The 18,994-nt window shown below is 44.3% G+C and overlaps 1 protein-coding gene across 1 annotated transcript in view; it reads right to left on the bottom strand.

The window, feature by feature from the left end:
• The window catches only part of HBP1 (HMG-box transcription factor 1), a 36,584-nt gene extending 18,037 nt beyond the window's left edge, over positions 1-18,547 (bottom strand). Inside the window, exons 1-5 of the mRNA XM_040412819.1 lie at positions 18,468-18,547; positions 8,146-8,329; positions 5,571-5,805; positions 4,180-4,315; positions 499-610 (exon numbers count right to left, since the gene is read on the bottom strand). Of these exons, the coding sequence (XP_040268753.1) occupies positions 499-610; positions 4,180-4,315; positions 5,571-5,805; positions 8,146-8,329; positions 18,468-18,482 (682 nt within the window). The 5' untranslated portion in view covers positions 18,483-18,547. The remainder of the gene's footprint in view (positions 1-498; positions 611-4,179; positions 4,316-5,570; positions 5,806-8,145; positions 8,330-18,467) is intronic.
• Positions 18,548-18,994: the final 447 nt, after the last annotated feature.

Below are 18,994 nucleotides of genomic sequence, written 5' to 3'. Positions count from 1 at the left end.
CTATTTATTTTGGGTAGACATGTTGAATGATACGCTATGAAATGCTACTCATACAGTCATAGGTGGAGAAACGCAGCACTCTGTATCTATTCTGAAGGAGAAGTAGTGAAATGACTCTCCTGTAAGAGCCCCTGTATGGCCAGGCAACCGCTAAAATGGGAATTATTACTGTTCATCGGGTTACCAGTAATGTGAACAGGACTTTCCTGACTTTAAATGGTATAAAAATGGCCTAAAATACAAAAATAATATACTCCGCTTACAGACCGTCTCTGTCCTGCACAATTCTGGCATTTTAGGCCATTTTATCATCTTTAACCCCTTCACGCTCGCTTGTGTACTATTAGTAGTACATCACAGCGATGGCACAGGCTCAGGAGCTTTATGGAGCAAATGTTCCAGACAATGAAATCTCTGAAACAAATCTGCCATATGTGAATACACCCCCAATAAAGGAAAAGGTGAAGCATGCATCATAATCTTTGGGGCATTACTCACCTTTTAGAAAACAGTGCCAAATGGTGTGAGGCCACGAGTGACACCACCCTAAATCATCATCATCAGAAAAGGATGACATACAGAAAATGCCAGATTCTGACTCACTGTTTGCCTGAAATAAAGAATAATTTCATATTGTAGAAATTCTACACTGAGTATGAGTAACATGTTAAATCAGAAAACATCTTGTAATAGGGTTTGCCTGCTTGGGCAACTGTGAGTTAAATGTTTTAAACTCTTGCTATAAAATATGAAGTGTTGCAGGCCGCATGCCACATTAAAGGGTCACTATCATTGCTTATCACATAAATGAACGGTACACAGATTGATGCTATACTGTAATACGGTCCTTAGTTCTGTTTCTTTCATACAAAGAATGAATACATGAACCGACAGGAAAGCACTGCTAATAATTCACAAATGTGTAAGCGCTGCCATACACACAAATGTATTCAAATAGCTATTGTGTCCTTGGTGTACTAGGAAAGTTTGGATTTCTTATGTATTATCTTTTTGGCTGCACACACATGCTTTTTCTTCCATTACATGTCTTCCATACATGAATCATTTTTGTGTGTGTACAATTTAGGCTACTTTCACACTAGCGTTTTATTTTTCTGGTATTGAGATCCGTCATAGGGGCTCAATACCGGAAAAAAATGCTTCAGTTTTGTCCCCATTCACTGTCAATGGGGACAAAACTGAACTGAGCAGAACGGAATGCTCCAAAATGCATTCCATTCCGTTTAGTTGCGTTCCCATACCGGAGAGCAAACTGCAGCATGTTGTAGTTTGCTTTCCGCCCTAGGATGCAGAGCAAGACGGATCCGGCATGACCCCCAATGCAAGTCAATGGGGACGGATCCGTTTTCTCTGAGACAATCTGCTACAATAGAAAGCGGATCCGTACTCCATTGACTTTCAATGGAGTTCATGACGGACCCGTCTTGGTTATGTTACAGATAATACAACCGGATCCGTTCATAACGGATGCAGATGATTGTATTACATAGAAACCTAGAATGTGTCGGCAGATAAGAACCATTTGGCCCATCTAGTCTGCCCAATATACTGAGTACTATGGATAGCCCCTGGCCCTATCTTATATGAAGAATGGCCTTATGCCTATCCCATGCATGCTTAAACCCCTTCACTGTATTTGCAGCTACCACTTCTGCAGGAAGGCTATTCCATGCATCCACTACTCTCTCAGTAAAGTAATACTTTCTTATATTACTTTTAAACCTTTGCCCCTCTAATTTAAAACTGTGTCCTCTTGTGGTAGTTTTTCTTCTTTTAAATATGCTCTCTTCCTTTACCGAGTTGATTCCCTTTATGTATTTAAAAGTTTCTATCATATCCCCTCTGTCTCTTCTTTCTTCCAAGCTATACATATTAAGGTCCTTTAACCTTTCCTGGTAAGTTTTATCCTGCAATCCATGTACTAGTTTAGTAGCTCTTCTCTGAACTCTCTCTAGAGTATCTATATCCTTCTGGAGATATGGCCTCCAGTACTGCGCACAATACTCCAAGTGAGGTCTCACCAGTGTTCTGACAGCGGCATAAGCACTTCACTCTTTCTACTGCTTATACCTCTCCCTATACATCCAAGCATTCTGCTGGCATTTCGTGCTGCTCTATTACATTCTCTTCCCACCTTTAAGTCTTCTGAAATAATTACTCCTAAATCCCTTTCCTCAGATACTGAGGTCAGGACTGTGTCAAAAATTCTATATTCTGCCCTTGGGTTTTTACGCCCCAGGTGCATTATCTTGCACTTATCCACATTAAATTTCAGTTGCCAGAGTTCTGACCATTCTTCTAGTTTTCCTAAATCCTTTTCCATTAATGGAAGCATTTTTGCTGAACCATGCCAGACCCAGTAAAAACGCTAGTGTGAAAGTAGCCATAGGTGAATAAGTTGTCCCAAGTTTTAAACTTATCCCCACAGGATAGGAGATGAGTATCTGACGAGTGAGAATCCGAACGCAGGGAACCCCACCAATCAAGAGAATGGGCATCCCAAGTACTGGGAATGAATGGAGCAGGGTGCTCTTGTATGAGCAGCAACGTACTGTTACAAAAGTTTACCCTTCTACTATAATCAAATTGCAACTGGGAAGGGGTTAATAAACGCACATCATTTTCAAAAATTGCACAACTATGTATTATACAAAAAAAGTACTATAATGAATCTACCAGAAGATGATTTCATAAAAATAAAATATGGCAAATTGGCAATGCAAGAACATGTTTTCCCTTTGTAGGTGTGACTCTTCTACTAGGTTCCCATCTGTGGCCAAAATTCCAGCATAGGAAAAGAATATTGAAATCACCAGATCTGGCATATGCCGGACACCACCAGCACTTGACGGATACCATTCACTATAATGGGTCTCTTGAGTTTCCGGCACAAATACCTACATTCTGCCAGTATTTCGTGTTTTTGGAATCTGCAATGGAGGCTCCTGTGAAACCTCAGTCGCAGGTGTGAACTTAGCCTTCAGCTACTCCAGCAGTCAGATCTGCTTTCCTTTTATTAGGGCATCCAATGCCCCTTTTGATGGTATGCTCACTAGAAAAAAAATCCATGACCCAATGTTCACAATTACTGCCATAAGTAATTTAAGGGCTGTCAGAAATCCCCATCTTCACTTCTGTGGAATCAAATGGTTAAAACATGCCCAATCCTTGCATTTCCCAACAACAAACTTTGACTGACAGCATTAGATTGTCAGTGGATCCATCTTGAGTGACATGTGCAGCTGATTTAAAGGGGTTGTCTGGTTTCAGGAGAAAACAGACAACCCCTGGCATCCATCCGAAATAAAGAACAGGTGAGTAATTACCTGACAGACGTCCTGTCAACAACACGTGATGTCACTGCTGCAGCCAATCACTGGCATCGTCAGGTACACTGTTGAGGCCAGTGACTGACTGTAGTGGTCACGTGTCGTCGATTTGATGTCACTGCTGCAGATGGGTAAAAAAAATCTGGTCAGGAGAACTTGAGATGCAGTGTGGGATCTGAAAATGGACCACCCCTTTAATACAGCCATGCATGTCAGTGAAGTTGGATCATCTTACAATCTAATATTGTCTGCCAACATCTGTTGTTGGGTAAAATATCAAGAGACTTCTAAATTTTAGAGCTGAACCTGGACATACCCATATTTTCACCCAGGCAGCCCCTGTGATGCTCTCCCTTGCCCTGCGCAGGATCGCGCAGGGCAAGGGCCCTTTTATTTACAATAACACACTGCCAGGCGGAGGCTTCCACCCAGCAGTGTGTTTGGTGACCGGCCCATCACCAGCTCTAATGGGCCGGCTTTAGCGCTGCCCTTGCTGTTTTACAGGCTAGGGCAGCACTAAAGCCCACCCATCAGTGCCGATGACCGGGCTCACTGCTAGGCGGAAGCCTCTGCCTGGCAGCCCTACGGAGAGCCCGATTTGTCACCGGAACTCCAGAAAATGCCTTTGTCCTGCGCGATTCAGCGCAGGACAAAGGAGAGCATCAGACACAAGTCAGGGGGGCTGCCGGGGTGAAAATTCTTTAAGTAAAACTATATGAAAAGTATCTATGTAAAATCTGAAAAGGTGGTACTTTCATCTGAACCAATATACTTATTAAGAACATGTTCGATCAGACTATTTTGTTTATTGTAATGAATAAGAACTCACTCGCTCATGTCTTACTGGTCGTTCTTCCTTCCAATGACTTTTGGATACATTTGACTCACTTTCTGTAGAGACAGGTGGAGGACGGGCATAGGAATGTAAACTTTTGCTGGTAGCTATTATGTGAACAGGTGATGATCTAAAATGAGAAAAACAACCATAAACCACCAGTCCTACAGGGAGCCATACTGTATATAACAGCTATACAAATTTAGATTAGTACATTTTTAACATAAAATATAAATTCTAAACTTTAGTTCAGAAGCACCTGGTAAACCCCACTAAGGGCTGATTCACATGACCATGCTCGATCCAGGAAACACATTCCATGTGTTATTCGCAGCTCCCCCTGTCCAGAACAGACTGCATCATAGCTTTTTATAATACATTCATTCCCTATTTGATTGTGGGTTTATTGCACTGTGCTCATATCATCATGTGTGGCTACAATAAAACACTATGATGCAGTGAGTTCCAGTCGGGGTGCACAGTCGTGTGAATCAGCCCTAAGATGTATACACACATGCATTTCACCTCAGAGAAAGCCCCTTACCTCTGACTCTTCGATGAGACACTCACTATTGACTGTGGCATCAGAGGGGTTAAACAATCAGGATCAGAGTTATCGCCATCTATCTAAGCTGTATTATACAGCTGGCAGCAGCCATGTATGGAGTGCACTTCATTTGTGAGCCCACTCAATATACCACACCACATATTTATGTGGTGCAGCCAGGAAGGGGTTACAGGCAATTTGTCAGCTTCAAAAAAATTGCAAACTAGAGAAGGAGGTGCGTAGCGTAAATGACGCAGAGTCCAATTATGTAATTTGTATACTCACATTTTGACACTGTGCTTCAAAAATCAGCATTAAATTGCACTGATAGGACTCCCGAGCGCACACCCAAAGTATAGAGGACTACTGCCAGTTTGCAGAAGCATGGTATCAAAATGCGAGTATGGAGATACAAATTACAACTTGATATAATTTGACCCAGCTTCATTTATACTATATACCACATACTGTGTTGTGTGTGTGTTTGAGGGGGGGGAACCGGAAATTTCAGAACTCACAGAAGCAGGAAAATGAGAAAATTTTAAGTATTTCCATTTATATATTATCAGAATGTTATAGGGGTATTGCAGTGTAATTACAGCTGTACCACCACTACAATGTACAAAGACGACATATAGGTAAGCAGTGGAGAGAACACAGCTCTCGCACTAGCGCCAAAGCCCCTTCAAGCATCTGCCCAGTAAAGGTGCTGAGAGTCAGACCTCCACCAATCTGATATTGATGACCTATATCCTGAAGATAGGTGGTCAATTTCATGAAACTGGAATACTCCAAGTACATGCTTGGTAGAATGGAGAAGCACGAATAAAGGTCTTACCTGTTATAGAATGAACATTGCATTAATGGGCTTTGTGGACTTGTGGCAATATTGGCCAGTTCAGTCAACCAGTTCATCCCATTTCCATAAGAATAGGCACTTTCTGACATATTTGAGGTATTTTGACTCCATGAAGGCACTGTATATTCTTGATGTGATACATTTGCATCAAGGTGGAAAACCTCTGGTGATGATGTAGAGTCAGTCTGAACAGCCTGCAGTTCTGGAAGATCATCTAAAGAGAAGGATTCAAGGTATAGCTTAAAGGGGTTGTCCAAGTTATATTTATTGAGACCTATCCTCAGGATAGGTCATCAATATCAGATCGGCTGGGGTCTGACACCCGGCACCCCCGCCGATCAGCTGTTTGAAGAGAAGGCGCGCGCCGTCTCCTCTTCACCGTTTACCTTCTCGTCGTTGCATCTGCAGCGGTGAGCAGGTGTAATTACACCCAAGCCGTCCCTAATCATTTCAATGGTACGGATCGCTCCTATACAAGTGTATGGGAACGATCCGTCCCATTGAAATGAATGGGACGGTTAGGTCTAATTACACCTGCTCACCGCTGCAGATGCAACGGCGAGAAGGTAAACAGTGAAGACGAGTCGGCGCTGGCACCCCTCTTCAAACAGCTGATCGGCGGGGGTGCCGGGTGTCGCACCCCAGCCAATCTGATATTGATGACCTATCCTGAGGATAGGTCATCAATAAATATAACTTGGACAACCCGTTTAATGTGCAAGCCCCATACTCTGTCTCCTACCTATCAAGCAGGGATGTACAATCTTTTTTAGTCCACACTGTCAGACTGAAATATGGTTTAAAGAGCCCTTGCATGCGGCTCTCTCCATTGTAGTTTCTGAGAGTTACTAAAACAACCAAGTGTTTCATTACTCCCATGAAGCTATAGTGAAGATATCCGCATGGCGATCGCTCAGCAAACACATAAGGATCCCAGAGATGGTCACACAGCACAGCAGTGGTAGTTACATGTCCTTGTTCCTGCACTAAGCATCACTCCTCATCTTTCTGACAAGGAAAAAACATGTAAGCAGCCACCAGACACAGACCACCAAGTTCGAGGCCATGGGCTAGTGGGCAAATCATCGCTGTAGAGAGACCTGCGCTGTAGCAATGACCGCTGAGGCCAATGATTGGTTGTAGTTAGGGACATGATTACTGCAGCTCCAGAAACAAAGATTGCAGGGGAACACCCAACTGGTGGTGTTGGAATGGCAGGGAATTAGCTGGGTAAGGCTTCTATTGTTTTATAACACTTCCTGACTATACCTACAATTTGGGGTGGGGGGGGGGGGGGGGTTGCTGAAAATCCCTTGCAGGCAACCAGAAATGCTCAACATTTGCAGCAGGGAACATAAATCAGAGTTGACTTCTGACTGCCTTTGTGTGTGTATATATATATATATATATATATATTCACAATGAGACCAGTCGTTATGGTCTCTTTGGGTATAGAGCATTCCAATCTCAATGAGAGAAGAAAGCACATACTAAAAACAGCATTTATAAAAATGGATTAACCCCTCAAGGCCCCATAAATTGGCTGATGAGCCGGGTGCTGGGAATCTCTGCCCAATGATGTGAAAATGATGGTCTATGCTAAAGATAGGCAATCAATATTGTAGTCCCAGAAAATCTATGTAAATGGTAATGCTTAAAGGAGATAAACAACTACCTTTATAGGATCAAAGGGTTACCCCACAAACAACATTTATCACTGTCACCTTAGGTGATAAATGTCTGATCGTGTACCACTCTCTCGAAACACGTTACATTGTATTACCTATTTTCATCTCCTCATGACCTTAGCTTTTATCGTTTCGTGGTTTCCCAAATAAAGCAGTTTTTTTATAGTAGCAGCACTCTTTGCTTTTTTTTATCCTCATCCTTTCTGCGTTTGTTGGTGGGATTCGATGGAATTCCAGGGAGTGGATTTTCAGCTGTCGCCAGTTCAAGGCAGCCCACACGTGTTGTCTAGTCATTCTGTGGATACCATTACCTGGTTGGGTTTCACACAGGATAGCACTCTTGCAGCTTCTTTTAGTATAGAATTACTAACGTGTATGTGCCTTGTATTTGTCTAAAAAGTGATGTAAATTGGCGCAACTAGGGTTTCTACAACTTTTTTACTCTCACTCAAAAAATCTGTCTCAAAGTAAGGCAACCAATAGTTGGTACAGAGTCAGAGAGTCCCTGCTCCAGCCTGAGCCCCCGTGATAAATCCGGTGCAGGTCTATACAGCCGGTCTAAGCCTATGTCATCTGTAGGATTAGGAAATCTGATCCCGTCCATTTTGGACAAACTCTTTCCATTCATAGGTCCCCAATCATGTTTTCATCCAGGAAACATCACTCCATATTTGCTTTATTCAGAGCAAAAGAATTCAACGTACTGTAGATGCCATTGAAATTAGTTAGGCGTCCACTGATGAGAATGGAAACACTGATGAATAAATTGGAATAAAGCAGACTGATATATCTTGGGAAATTATGACAATATATGTTTTATACAGTATATGGAAACTCTAATATGCATTTATTAGCAAAACCCATACCAAGTTCCATGTGATCATCAGAAGACTCGTAACCTGGAGAAGATGGGAGACGTTCATCACACTTCAGCACTTCCAGAGATTCATCCATTGCTGTAGGTCTATTGTCCATTACCAACTGGACTTTCTGTACTGTATTGGGCATGTCCTTTGTCTTCACTTCCCACACCATATTATAGCACTTAAACTAAGGAGACCACAGAAAAAGAAAGAAGTGTTGATCTGATGTACAATTTACAATATAAAAGTACAATACAAAGAAGTAGAGACTATTCAGACAACCATGAACATCTATGAAAGGTGGCACCATTTCAGTCATAACTAGTCTTCTGTGACATACTTGCCTCCTCTGATAACTATCACACCATACACCACTGCCATTAGGTTTTATACTGGCAGAAAGAGAATATATCACTAAATACTTCTCAATATAACCAGCTGGGAGATGTGCCCACCGGTTGGGGCGCTTCTGTACTGTACCAAACACTGAAGGGAAGGTGGCCAGGTGTGATTACGTCTTTAATGACTGGCCCTGTGAAGGTGGTGAGGGCGCAGCCTGTAGGAGTTGGCGGCACAAACTAGGGCACCCAGGGACTCACTTACGAGATGGGACCAACACCATTAGATTTAGATGACAAGGGCATATCTCCCATGTCAGCTGGTTTTATTGAGAGTTAGGCCTCATGCACATGACTGTAGTGTGTTTTGCAGTCCGCAAAACACGGAAGCCGCCCGTGTGCCTTCCACAATTTGCGGAATGGAAGGCCCATTGTAGAAATGCCTATTCTTGTCCGCAAAATGGACAAGAATTGGACATGTTATATATTTTTTTGCGGTCCCACAGAACAGAGCAACGGATGCGGACAGCACACGGAGTGCTCTCCGCATCTTTTGCGGCCCCGTTGAAGTGAATGGGTCCGCACCCGAGCCGGCTCGGATGTGGACCCGAAAAACGGTTGTGTGCTTTAGGCCTTAGTGACAGATTCCCTACAAAGTAGGTCACTGTCTTTATGTCAGGGTCTGTGTGGAGTGTATAATTTTAAAGGCACATTTCATAAATGTGTCTAAATCCTGGTCAAGCTGCAAGCCACATCCATTTTACAGTATAATGCGCCAAGAAAGGCAAAGAAATTTATAAATGTGAGTGTTTTCAACACAGGCCGTTACACTACGGTACAGGTTCCCTTTAAAGGAGCTTTCTGATAATAGTGACGTTTTATCAAGTACTCGCAGCCTGCCCCTTGAAGTATAAGATTCATACTTACCTGCTCCAAGGCGCTCCAGTCTTCCTCGCTGCCTCCTTCTTCCAGTCCCTGCACTGTTTTCTTCATGGTCCCCTCCCCCACTTCAGCGGTGACGTGCTGCTTGTGGTCACATCACTGCTGAAGCCAGTCATTGGCTGGAGCGATGCATGTGACCATGACCACGCACCAACGGATGTAAATAGTGCGGGATAGGAGGCTGCAGAGACACCTGAAGCATTGTGGAGCAGGTATGTATCAACATTATAAATATTACCAGAAACCCTGGCTTGTCAATTTCTGTTGTGGACTTGACATCTTCAATGTAGCAGAGGCAGTGGCTTCCAAACATGGACTGCTCATGGGTCAACTGAACCAAACTTAGATCATCATAGAACCCAAAGGTGATCTCTCTCTGGTTCAGTTGAACATATGGAGGACTAGGTTTAGCAGCCACTAAACCGTGCTTGCATTATGGCGGTCTGGAAGTGGCCACAGGGGATGGATCCACAACGTTAGAGGAGAACATAGAGGCATTACACGTGAAGCCTCCATACACTATGAGGGGCTGTGTAGAAGTGTGTCGCTGGGAACATACTGGCCAGCTCCTTAACTATGGGGTGCCTATTTGTAGGCGATTCTTGAAGTATTCATACATTGTAGAATCACATTACATCTGGTCCACAGCCAACCACCCTCAACATGTTGGGAGCATGAATATACTTACAATATAGTTGTGTCCCCTTTGCAGACAGATTTTTTATTAACATTAAAGGGAACCTGTTAGCAGGAAATTCACTATTAAACCAGACGTAATGCTTTGTAGTGCTCCCTGAGCAAAGGTAATAATAATCAGGCCAGTTCTCTGGGATGGGCATTGGAAGAGTCCTTTTACATAGACCGATCGGGAACCTAGCAGACGCGGATTATCAGCGGAGATGAGGGCTGCACTTACACGCCCAGCAATAATCCGCTTCTATGGGGACAAGAGATCAATGTATTGCTACATGTAAATGCATCCCTCGCCTCCACTGACAATTAGGTTGGTTCATTGCTAATAATTGTCTGAAACATCAGCCTGTGTAAAAAGACCTTTAGTGATTAGTTGTAATTCATATGCAAATGAGCAGTTAGGTGCACCAAGACGAGACCCAAGCAACTTGGTGCACCCTTGCTCCTCCTGCCAGCCTTTTCATCTCCTTCTTAATGGAGAGAGCCAGGAAAGAGAACTATGAAGGAACCTTGCAATGTCAATGGCAAAGTGGAGAGGCTGGGAGAGTAAGGCAAAGAAACATGGGTGTACAGAGTGGCTTGGGCCCGCCCTCGGTGCACTTACTAAAAGTCCTTTTTCTCCGAAATGAAGGAACGGATCACTAAGTGAAAGGAATCATTATATTCAGCTGAACTAGCTCTACAAGACTAAGGCCTAGTTCACACGAACATATGGCTTTTTCAGTGTTTTGCGGTCCGTTTTTCACGGATCCGTTGTTCCGTTTCCGTTCCGTTTTTCCGTATTCCATATACAGTATACAGAAATTACATAGGGAAGACATATGGATGCATTTCCGTATGTGTTCCTTTTTTTGCGGACCCATTGACTTGAATAGAGCCACGGAACGTGATTTGCGGGCAATAATACGACATGTTCTATCTTTCAACGGAAACGGAATGCATACGGAGTACATTCCGTTTTTTTTTTGCGGAACCATTGAAATGAATGGTTCCGTATACGGAACACAAAAAAACGGCCCATACACTCGCAAAAAAAAAAAAAAACGTTCGTGTGAACTAAGCCTAAGGGATTTATCAAAACTGGTGCAAGGGAAAAGTGACAATTTCCCATAGCAACCAGATTCCATCTTCCAGTTTTCAGAGCTCCTTTGGAAAATAAAAGGATCCATCTGATTGCTATAGGCATTAAGCTGGTTTTCCTTTTGGCTTGGTTTATCACGGTGACAGTCCCCAATGAATGTCAGCCAGCAGGCATCTTGAAAACCATATGGAAGTGATAAAGAAAGATGCTGCAGGGGTGTATAACTGTTCATTACATATTTATTAACCCTTGGTGATGCTCCTTCAAGGATTAGAACATAAAACATACTGAGGCAGATTTAGGGAGCCTCCGCACGCGGCGGACTTTTTGCAGACATTTCTGCCACTGAAAATCAGTTCCATTCATCTGAATGAGGCTTGCAGAAATCCATGCACATGCTGCCAAACAACCCATTCAGATAAATGGAACTGATTTTCAGTCGCAGAAATGTCTGCAAAAAATTTCAAAAAACTGCAACGGTAAAGGCACCCTTGTAAAAACTGCCGTGAGATACATGACATCTATATAACTGTCTGGACGTATTAGCTGCATGCCTTCCTCGTGGCTGACAGTTTCTAGTTCAGGAGTGTGGATTTCTTGCCAAAACGTAGTATGTATGCCATTCGCCATGGGTGACCCCAGGCATACACCGGAGGTCTTCCACAATGTGATTCATAGAAAGCTATAGACTTAAATCAGGAACCAGGTTGCGTAGCTCAGTCAGGATACTAGTCACCTCTCCACATGTCTATTCTCTAGCATCAGCTGATACAATAATCCGCCACCTAAGGGAACCTCAAGCTATATATAGTGTGATGAGGAACAATACGCCAGCTCCTAATCCAACAGCCACCCCTAGTGGGGAATATTTAGTCAATAGGATTTCATTCTTGCAATAAGGGACCATTCACACAAGGGTTTTGCAGCCAGCAAATTGCGCATCCGCAAAACACGGGTTCCCTATGATAGAAATGCTCTTTCTTTTTTTGTGGGGCCGCAGAACGGAAGTACGGATGTGGATCGCACGAAGTGTGCTGTCTGCATCTTTTGGGGCCCCATTGAAATGAATGGATCCACACCCGTTCTGCAAAATTGCAGAAAGGATGTGGACCCAGAACTACGGACGTGTTCGAGAACTCAGCTCATCACTGCTCCCATATTCAGTATACGGGCAGAGTTTTATCAAACCCAATGGGTTAAATCGGTGACATGAAAATGGAACGTGGATTTTGGTCCACATTTTCAAACTGGTTCAATATGTTATCTTTATGCCATGTAGGAACAGCGCCCAACAGCCACCTATTGCACATTACTGTGGCAATGAATTTGCTCTGTGCCATTTGGTATTTGTCCAATGACAGGTCTGGACATGAAGGATCTAAGCAGAACAATACCATTCAGCTCAGATTTCAGACCGTCAGCGGTGTTACCGGGTTGTATGAGATGAGAAAGAAGCACAGGCTGTGACTCGTCACTTACTAAGGGTACAACAATACCTCCATGTTGGTGAAAGCCAGGTGCAAGTGTCAGCTAGAAGAGACACAAACCATTGGCAGCGCCCTCAGTGAGCAGGAAGTATATGGCGCCTAGCTGATACCGCACAGAATCTATTCTGGAGAGGTGATGTGCCAGAATAAACCAATACGGCCTCCTCCCGATAAGCATAGCCTATAGATACCGGGGTCCGTACAAACATACTACGCCAGTGTTTCTGCGTAAAAAAGTTGTCATTTGTATCGCTAGTGCTGCGTTGCGACCTCTTAACCTTTTGTGAGACACTTGCCTCTGACCCATGTAACATGTACACCAGGAATCTATTTCAGGTACGGGCCGGTCTAGCACATGGACCAATTTAATGACTCCTTAATGAATTGGTTGGATCTTCCTCTGGCTACCTTCACATCTGTGGCAGCGATTCCAGCACAGAACGGCCTGCTGGAATTCTCCAGAGCCGGTACTGCCCGCCGGCCCCATTAAGTATGTATGCTGCAGTTTGTGTCCGGTCTATTCTTGCCAGATTTCCATGCCGCATGTGAAAAGGTATCTCTGCTTTAATGCAGATACTGTCCTGGAACATCTCCTAGCCAGGTCTACAAGTCAGCTACAAAAGGAGGCCACATCCACATCGTGTTGAGAAGCAAATGCTGCATATGTGGATCCGATCTGCAGGTGGCGCTGAGCAGATTGATGTAGTCCTATCAGTGACTGACCGCTATCTCTGTGTTCACACTCATGCACAGACAGACTACTAAGCCCAGAAATGAGCAGGGATTTAACCCCTTAAGGGCCACCCACTGTCTTCTGTCATCACTGTGTTAGGCCTCTTTCACCTGAGCAATACAGGATGTGTTCAGTGAAAAACTAGTAGGTCTTCATGCAAACTCAGTTTGGTCTGCGACTGTGTTCAGTGATTGTTTTTTTTTCCATCAGGATTGCATCCGTTTTTCACACGTGAAGAAAAATTGGTAATATCAAGCCACTATATACTGGTAAAGTAGTAGCCATGGTGTTGCAGTATTACTTGGACCTAATAATGGTATTATTTGTAGTAATGGGCTTTTAATCACCAGTAGTATGGTATTATATATTAGTTATGTACCTTTACTGCCTACACAAAGTAATTACACTCCCTTAGTGACCACACAGAAGTTATGCCCAATTAGTCCTACCGCCACACAGTACCTCTGCTGTTAAAACTGTTAAGTTTAAAATAAAAAATAAAAAAAATAACCTAGGCCCGTTTTTCCAGATGAATAGAGCACATAATGCTCCCCATCAGCGGGCGTGAGGCAGAGACGTCATCATGCCTGCTTAGTTGGGCAGAAAAGCACATAGGCCGATTCCCTGGCCTCAGCGCTCCTCCTGCACAGCCACATCATACCTGCTGATGGGGAGCATTATGTGCTCGCTTCCTGCATTTAAACTGTATCCGCTTCCTTAGGAGGCAGATACACTTGAAATTAGGACATTCTGCTGCCCCCCAAAACAGCAGGACATGCGCTGAATTCCGTGACTGACGACACCCAACTATACACTTCATCCCCTGACAAAACACCAGTAATTGTCTGGCAGCTGTCTCTAACATCATGTCCTCTTTGTATCTAAAATTGAACCTCTCAAAAACTGAACTTCTTGTCTTTCCCCCATCTACTAACTCACCTAAACTTGATATTTCAATTTCGGTCTGCAACACCATAACTCCTGTGCAACATGCCCGCTGTCTGGGGCCACATTGGACTCCGATCTCTCCTTTGTTCCCCATATTCAATCACTTACACGCTCTTGTCATCTGCACCTCAAGAATATCGCCAGAATCCGCCCTTTTCTTACGGTGGAAACGGCAAAAACTCTTGTTGCCTTGATTCATTCTCGTCTTGACTACTGCAACGCATTACTACTCGGTCTCCCTCTCACTAAACTCTCCCCCCTTCAGTCTGTCCTAAATGCTGCAGCCAGGCTCATCTATCCATCCAACCGCTACACTGATGCTACTAGTCTGTGCCAGTCACTTCACTGGTTGCCCATCCACCACAGAATACAGTTCAAACTCCTCACCCACAAAGCTCTCCACAGTGCTGCACCTCCATACATCTCCATCTACCACCCTACTCGTGCTCTCTGTTCTGTTAGCGACCTAAGATTAATAACCTCCATAATTCATACCTCTCACTCCCGTCTTCAAGACTTTTCTCGAGCTGCACCTACTCTCTGGAATACTCTGCCCCGGAATACTAGGTCAATTCACAACTTCTCCACCTTCTAACGTGTCTTAAAAACACATCTTTTCAGGCAGGCTTATCAAGCTACCTAAAATGACTATTCCCAGACTAAGGGTCCATTCACACGTCCGTTTTTTCTTTCCTGATCTGTTCCGTTTTATGCGGAACAGATCTGGACCAGTTCTGTACCCATTCATTTTCAATGGGTCCTGGAAAAAAATCGGACAGCTCAATGTGTGCTGTCCGTTTCCGTTGTTCCGTTCCGCATGTCCGAAAAAATATAAAACTTGTCCTATTCTTTTCCGCAAAAATCGGATCCTGGAACAATACAAAGTCAATGGATCCGCAAAAAACGGAAGACATTCGTATGTCATCCGTTTTATGCGGATTCCGTTCCTGGAAATTAAATGGCACCTGAGGTAACACAACTAGACTTTTATTCACTTATTTTTTTTCAATTTTTTTTCAAAGAAATCCAAACAACTTTATTTGCTTATTGAAATTTATACATGTTTCCGTTTTTTGCGGATCCGCAAAAAACGGATGACATACGGAAACATTTTCAGGAACAACGGATCCGCAAAAAACGGACCGAAAATCGGGATATAGAAAAATACTGACGTGTGAATGTAGCCTAAACCTCCCCTCCACCAACTCCTCTGGCCTAAACTCGATCCACTAGTAGTCCCAAACCCGAAGCAGATCGGCCAGCACCACTCCTGTCAGTTCAATAATGGCCCAAATCCTACTTATCACAATCAACTACCTTATGTGTCACCCCCAATTCCTCATAGATTGTAAGCTCTTGCGAGCAGGGCCCTGACTCCTAGTGTTTCAGTTGCATATTATCCAGTTATTTTTGTTTTGTATATGAACCATATGAACTTGTAAAGCGCTGCGGAATATGGTGGCGCTATATAAATACATTTTATTATTATTCTGTTAGCATTTGCCCATTTCCTTGGCTATAACAAAAAATGTCAGCCATCACAGGGGTTGTCACTGACGAGACAATATGCAGGAAAGCTTGTAAAATATGTATAGAGCTGTCACTGTGTGAGAGGGGTAGCAGGACTCTCAGATCCCTCCTAAGAGTCCTGTCAGAGTTTACTCTGGTTTTTACCCAGAAACCTGCTCTAAATCATATAAATCTATACATCACAGAGCACCGCTTCTCCCCTTCTATCATATCCTGGTCTTCAACAGTGTAACAGAAGTCACCGGACACTTTCCCTTTAAATGTATAACAGACAGGGCTAGTGACATTGGAGGAGATTTATCAAAAGTGTTGTAAAAGAAAACTGGTGTAAAGTAGAACTGGCTTAGTTGCCCATAGCAACCAATCAGATTCCAGCTTTTATTTTTCACAGCTCCATTGGAAAATGAAAGGTGGAATCTGGTTGCTATGGGCAACTAAGCCAGCTCTACTTTACACCACTTTTGATCAATCTCCCCCCTTTCACTTTAAACTGCTGTGGTAAAACGAAAGCTGCACTGATTGGTTGCCATGTTTCTTTTAGACAAGAAAGGTAAATCTGTTAAAAAAAAAAAAAAAAAAAAACTTTGCTCATGGTGTACAGAGCCTCTTTCCTCTCAGGCTGTGCAATGTATAGGTCATTGGGGAAAGGCTTTCTGTGTACTCAGTGAAGGAACAGAGCTGCCATTGGTTTTCTGAAATCCGCTAAGGCAAGGCACTGGAGACCTAGAGGCAATGCACCATGGGAAAATAATACGCAAAGAGTAGTGTTGAGTGAACTTGTGTTTTTAAAGAGGACCTTTCACTGATTCTTACCCTATGAACTAAGTATACATACATGTAGAGCGGCGCCCGGGGATCTCTCTGCACTTACTATTATCCCCGGGCGCCGCTCCGTTCTCCTGCTATGTCCTCCGGTATCTCCGTTCCCTAAGTTATGGTAGGCGGAGTCTGCCCTAGCGCTGGCCAATCGCATTGCAGAGCTCACAGCCTGGGAGAAAATAACCTCCCAGGCTGTGAGCTCTGCGCTGCGATTGGCCAGCGCTAGGGCAGACTCCGCCTACCATAACTTAGGGACTGGTATCTCCGCCTACTATAACTTAGTGAGCGGAGATACCGGAGGGCATAGCAGGAGAACGGAGCGGCGCCCGGGGATAATAGTAAGTGCAGTGAGATCCCCGGGCGCCGCTCTACATGTCTGTATAGTTAGTTCATAGGGTAAGAATCGGTGAAAGGTCCTCTTTAATGTCATCTAAGAATTCCGTTATGGATTCTGCTACCATGGACTATAATTCATGGTCGGTGGTGGCGGAATCCGTAACGGAATTCTAAGATAACCCGAACCTTGCACGCCGAACTGGAAAACACAAGTTCACTCATCCCTAGCAGAGGTATTTCCCAGAGAAAGAGATCCAAGACATGGCACTCAGCCAGCCAGAACCCTATTCCGTACTGACGAGGGGGGGAACCACCCTAAAACAGCTGTCTGCAGATGGGTATTGGACTTAGCTATTTCCCTCATCATGTCCCAAGGCTTGTTAAAAAAAAAATATATTATATATATATATATATATATATATATAAATCAAAAACACAGCCTTTGATTCATAGGGAGCCACTTCCAGAAGGTGGCGCTAGTGAGACGGTTCTTAGCATATAAAGGCGGCCATAAGAGACTCAGGCTTGGTGACCTATTTCATCAGATCAACCTAAATGGGTGATAAACTGCAAACTAATTCACAAACATCTAAATAACTTGAGTAGAGAAATCTTTCCCCGGAGAAGTCAGCGCAGGGATCCAGGGTGGGGGCTCTGAAGGGGCAGAGAACTGAAGGAAAACGACAATCAGGAAACTAGAACCTCTACCGAGAGGAAAAAAAAAAAAAAAAAAAAACTAGCCAGCTCCTCTCGTCACGTGACTGCGCTGTTTATAACCTGGCCGCGCATGCGCATATGCTTCCTCCATTCATTCACTTCACCGTAGTATGTGGGAATCGCTGCCGATATCACCGCGGCGCCATAACTGACGGCCTGTAGACGGGAAGGTCTTTACAGAATCCTCCCCCACTGACAGCCCCCGTGCGGAGTTAGTGGTACTCAAACCAAAGGACGAACCAGGTGTATAGCGCCCCCCTATGGTAAGAGCGTTCATTCCACACTGAACGCCATTGGTGAAAGAGAGGCGATTGTAAAACACGAAGGTTAATCCGGTAACGCTGCGTTAGCGCTCCCAGTACAGCGCTATAGACTGCGCGGGCATGTCCGGGCCGGCAGAGGCACAGCTGAGGGGAAGGCTCGGGGGATGAATGAGCAGCTGTGAGGGGCGGACAGGACGAGGCTGGCCGCCCGCTGTACACGGAGCCTGCCGGACACTGCCCGGAAATGAATGAACTTTCCTAAGCGGAGCCGACAACACCGACAAAAACAATGAACGTCACAGGCTGCGTCTAGGAGCGCGCACCGACTGCCAGCCTCCCCGTCACCCCGCACCGTCCCCCGCAGCCCGGTCCCCACCCGCCGGCCTGTGTCATGTCACAAACCGCACTTGTCAACACAAACTTTCTTTATCTACTTACCAAACCCGTCGCCATTACCTAATCGCTACCCCCATAAAATGACTTGGGGGGCAGGCGTTACACGAGAACTTGAACTCCCATTGGCTGCACAGTAAATCTGTCAAGAAAACCGCACTTTTGATTGGCGAAAAGTTATGCCTGTCAGCTATTGGCTACCACAGGGGAAGAGGAGACGTTCGCTCATTGGCCTAGCTGCATGACAATCAATTAGAGCCTGGCAATCCAATTGGCTAGATGAGGAATGTTTTGTCAACGTTGATCGGAGTTGTCGGACTGCTCGGCTTATGGGGAATGTAGTTTGACGGTCGCCTCATGTGTATGTGTTTAGGGCGGTAGGCGACTACATGTCCCATAATGCATAGCGTGCTGGGTTAGTGATTGTAAACAAGAGTCACTGGGACACGTGTATCATATTGTGCTTGTTATGATTCGGAGAATGAGCTGAAAGAGGGCGCTGGTTTGACGTGTCTTCATACTTTCCACTGGCAGGGCGAGAAAGTAACAGCTGCTGTGGTGCCGCCACCATT

This window comes from Bufo bufo, chromosome 1 (assembly GCF_905171765.1).
Source record: "Bufo bufo chromosome 1, aBufBuf1.1, whole genome shotgun sequence".
Taxonomy (NCBI): Eukaryota; Metazoa; Chordata; class Amphibia; order Anura; family Bufonidae; genus Bufo; species Bufo bufo.
This window is presented reverse-complemented; position numbering and strand designations above follow the sequence as displayed.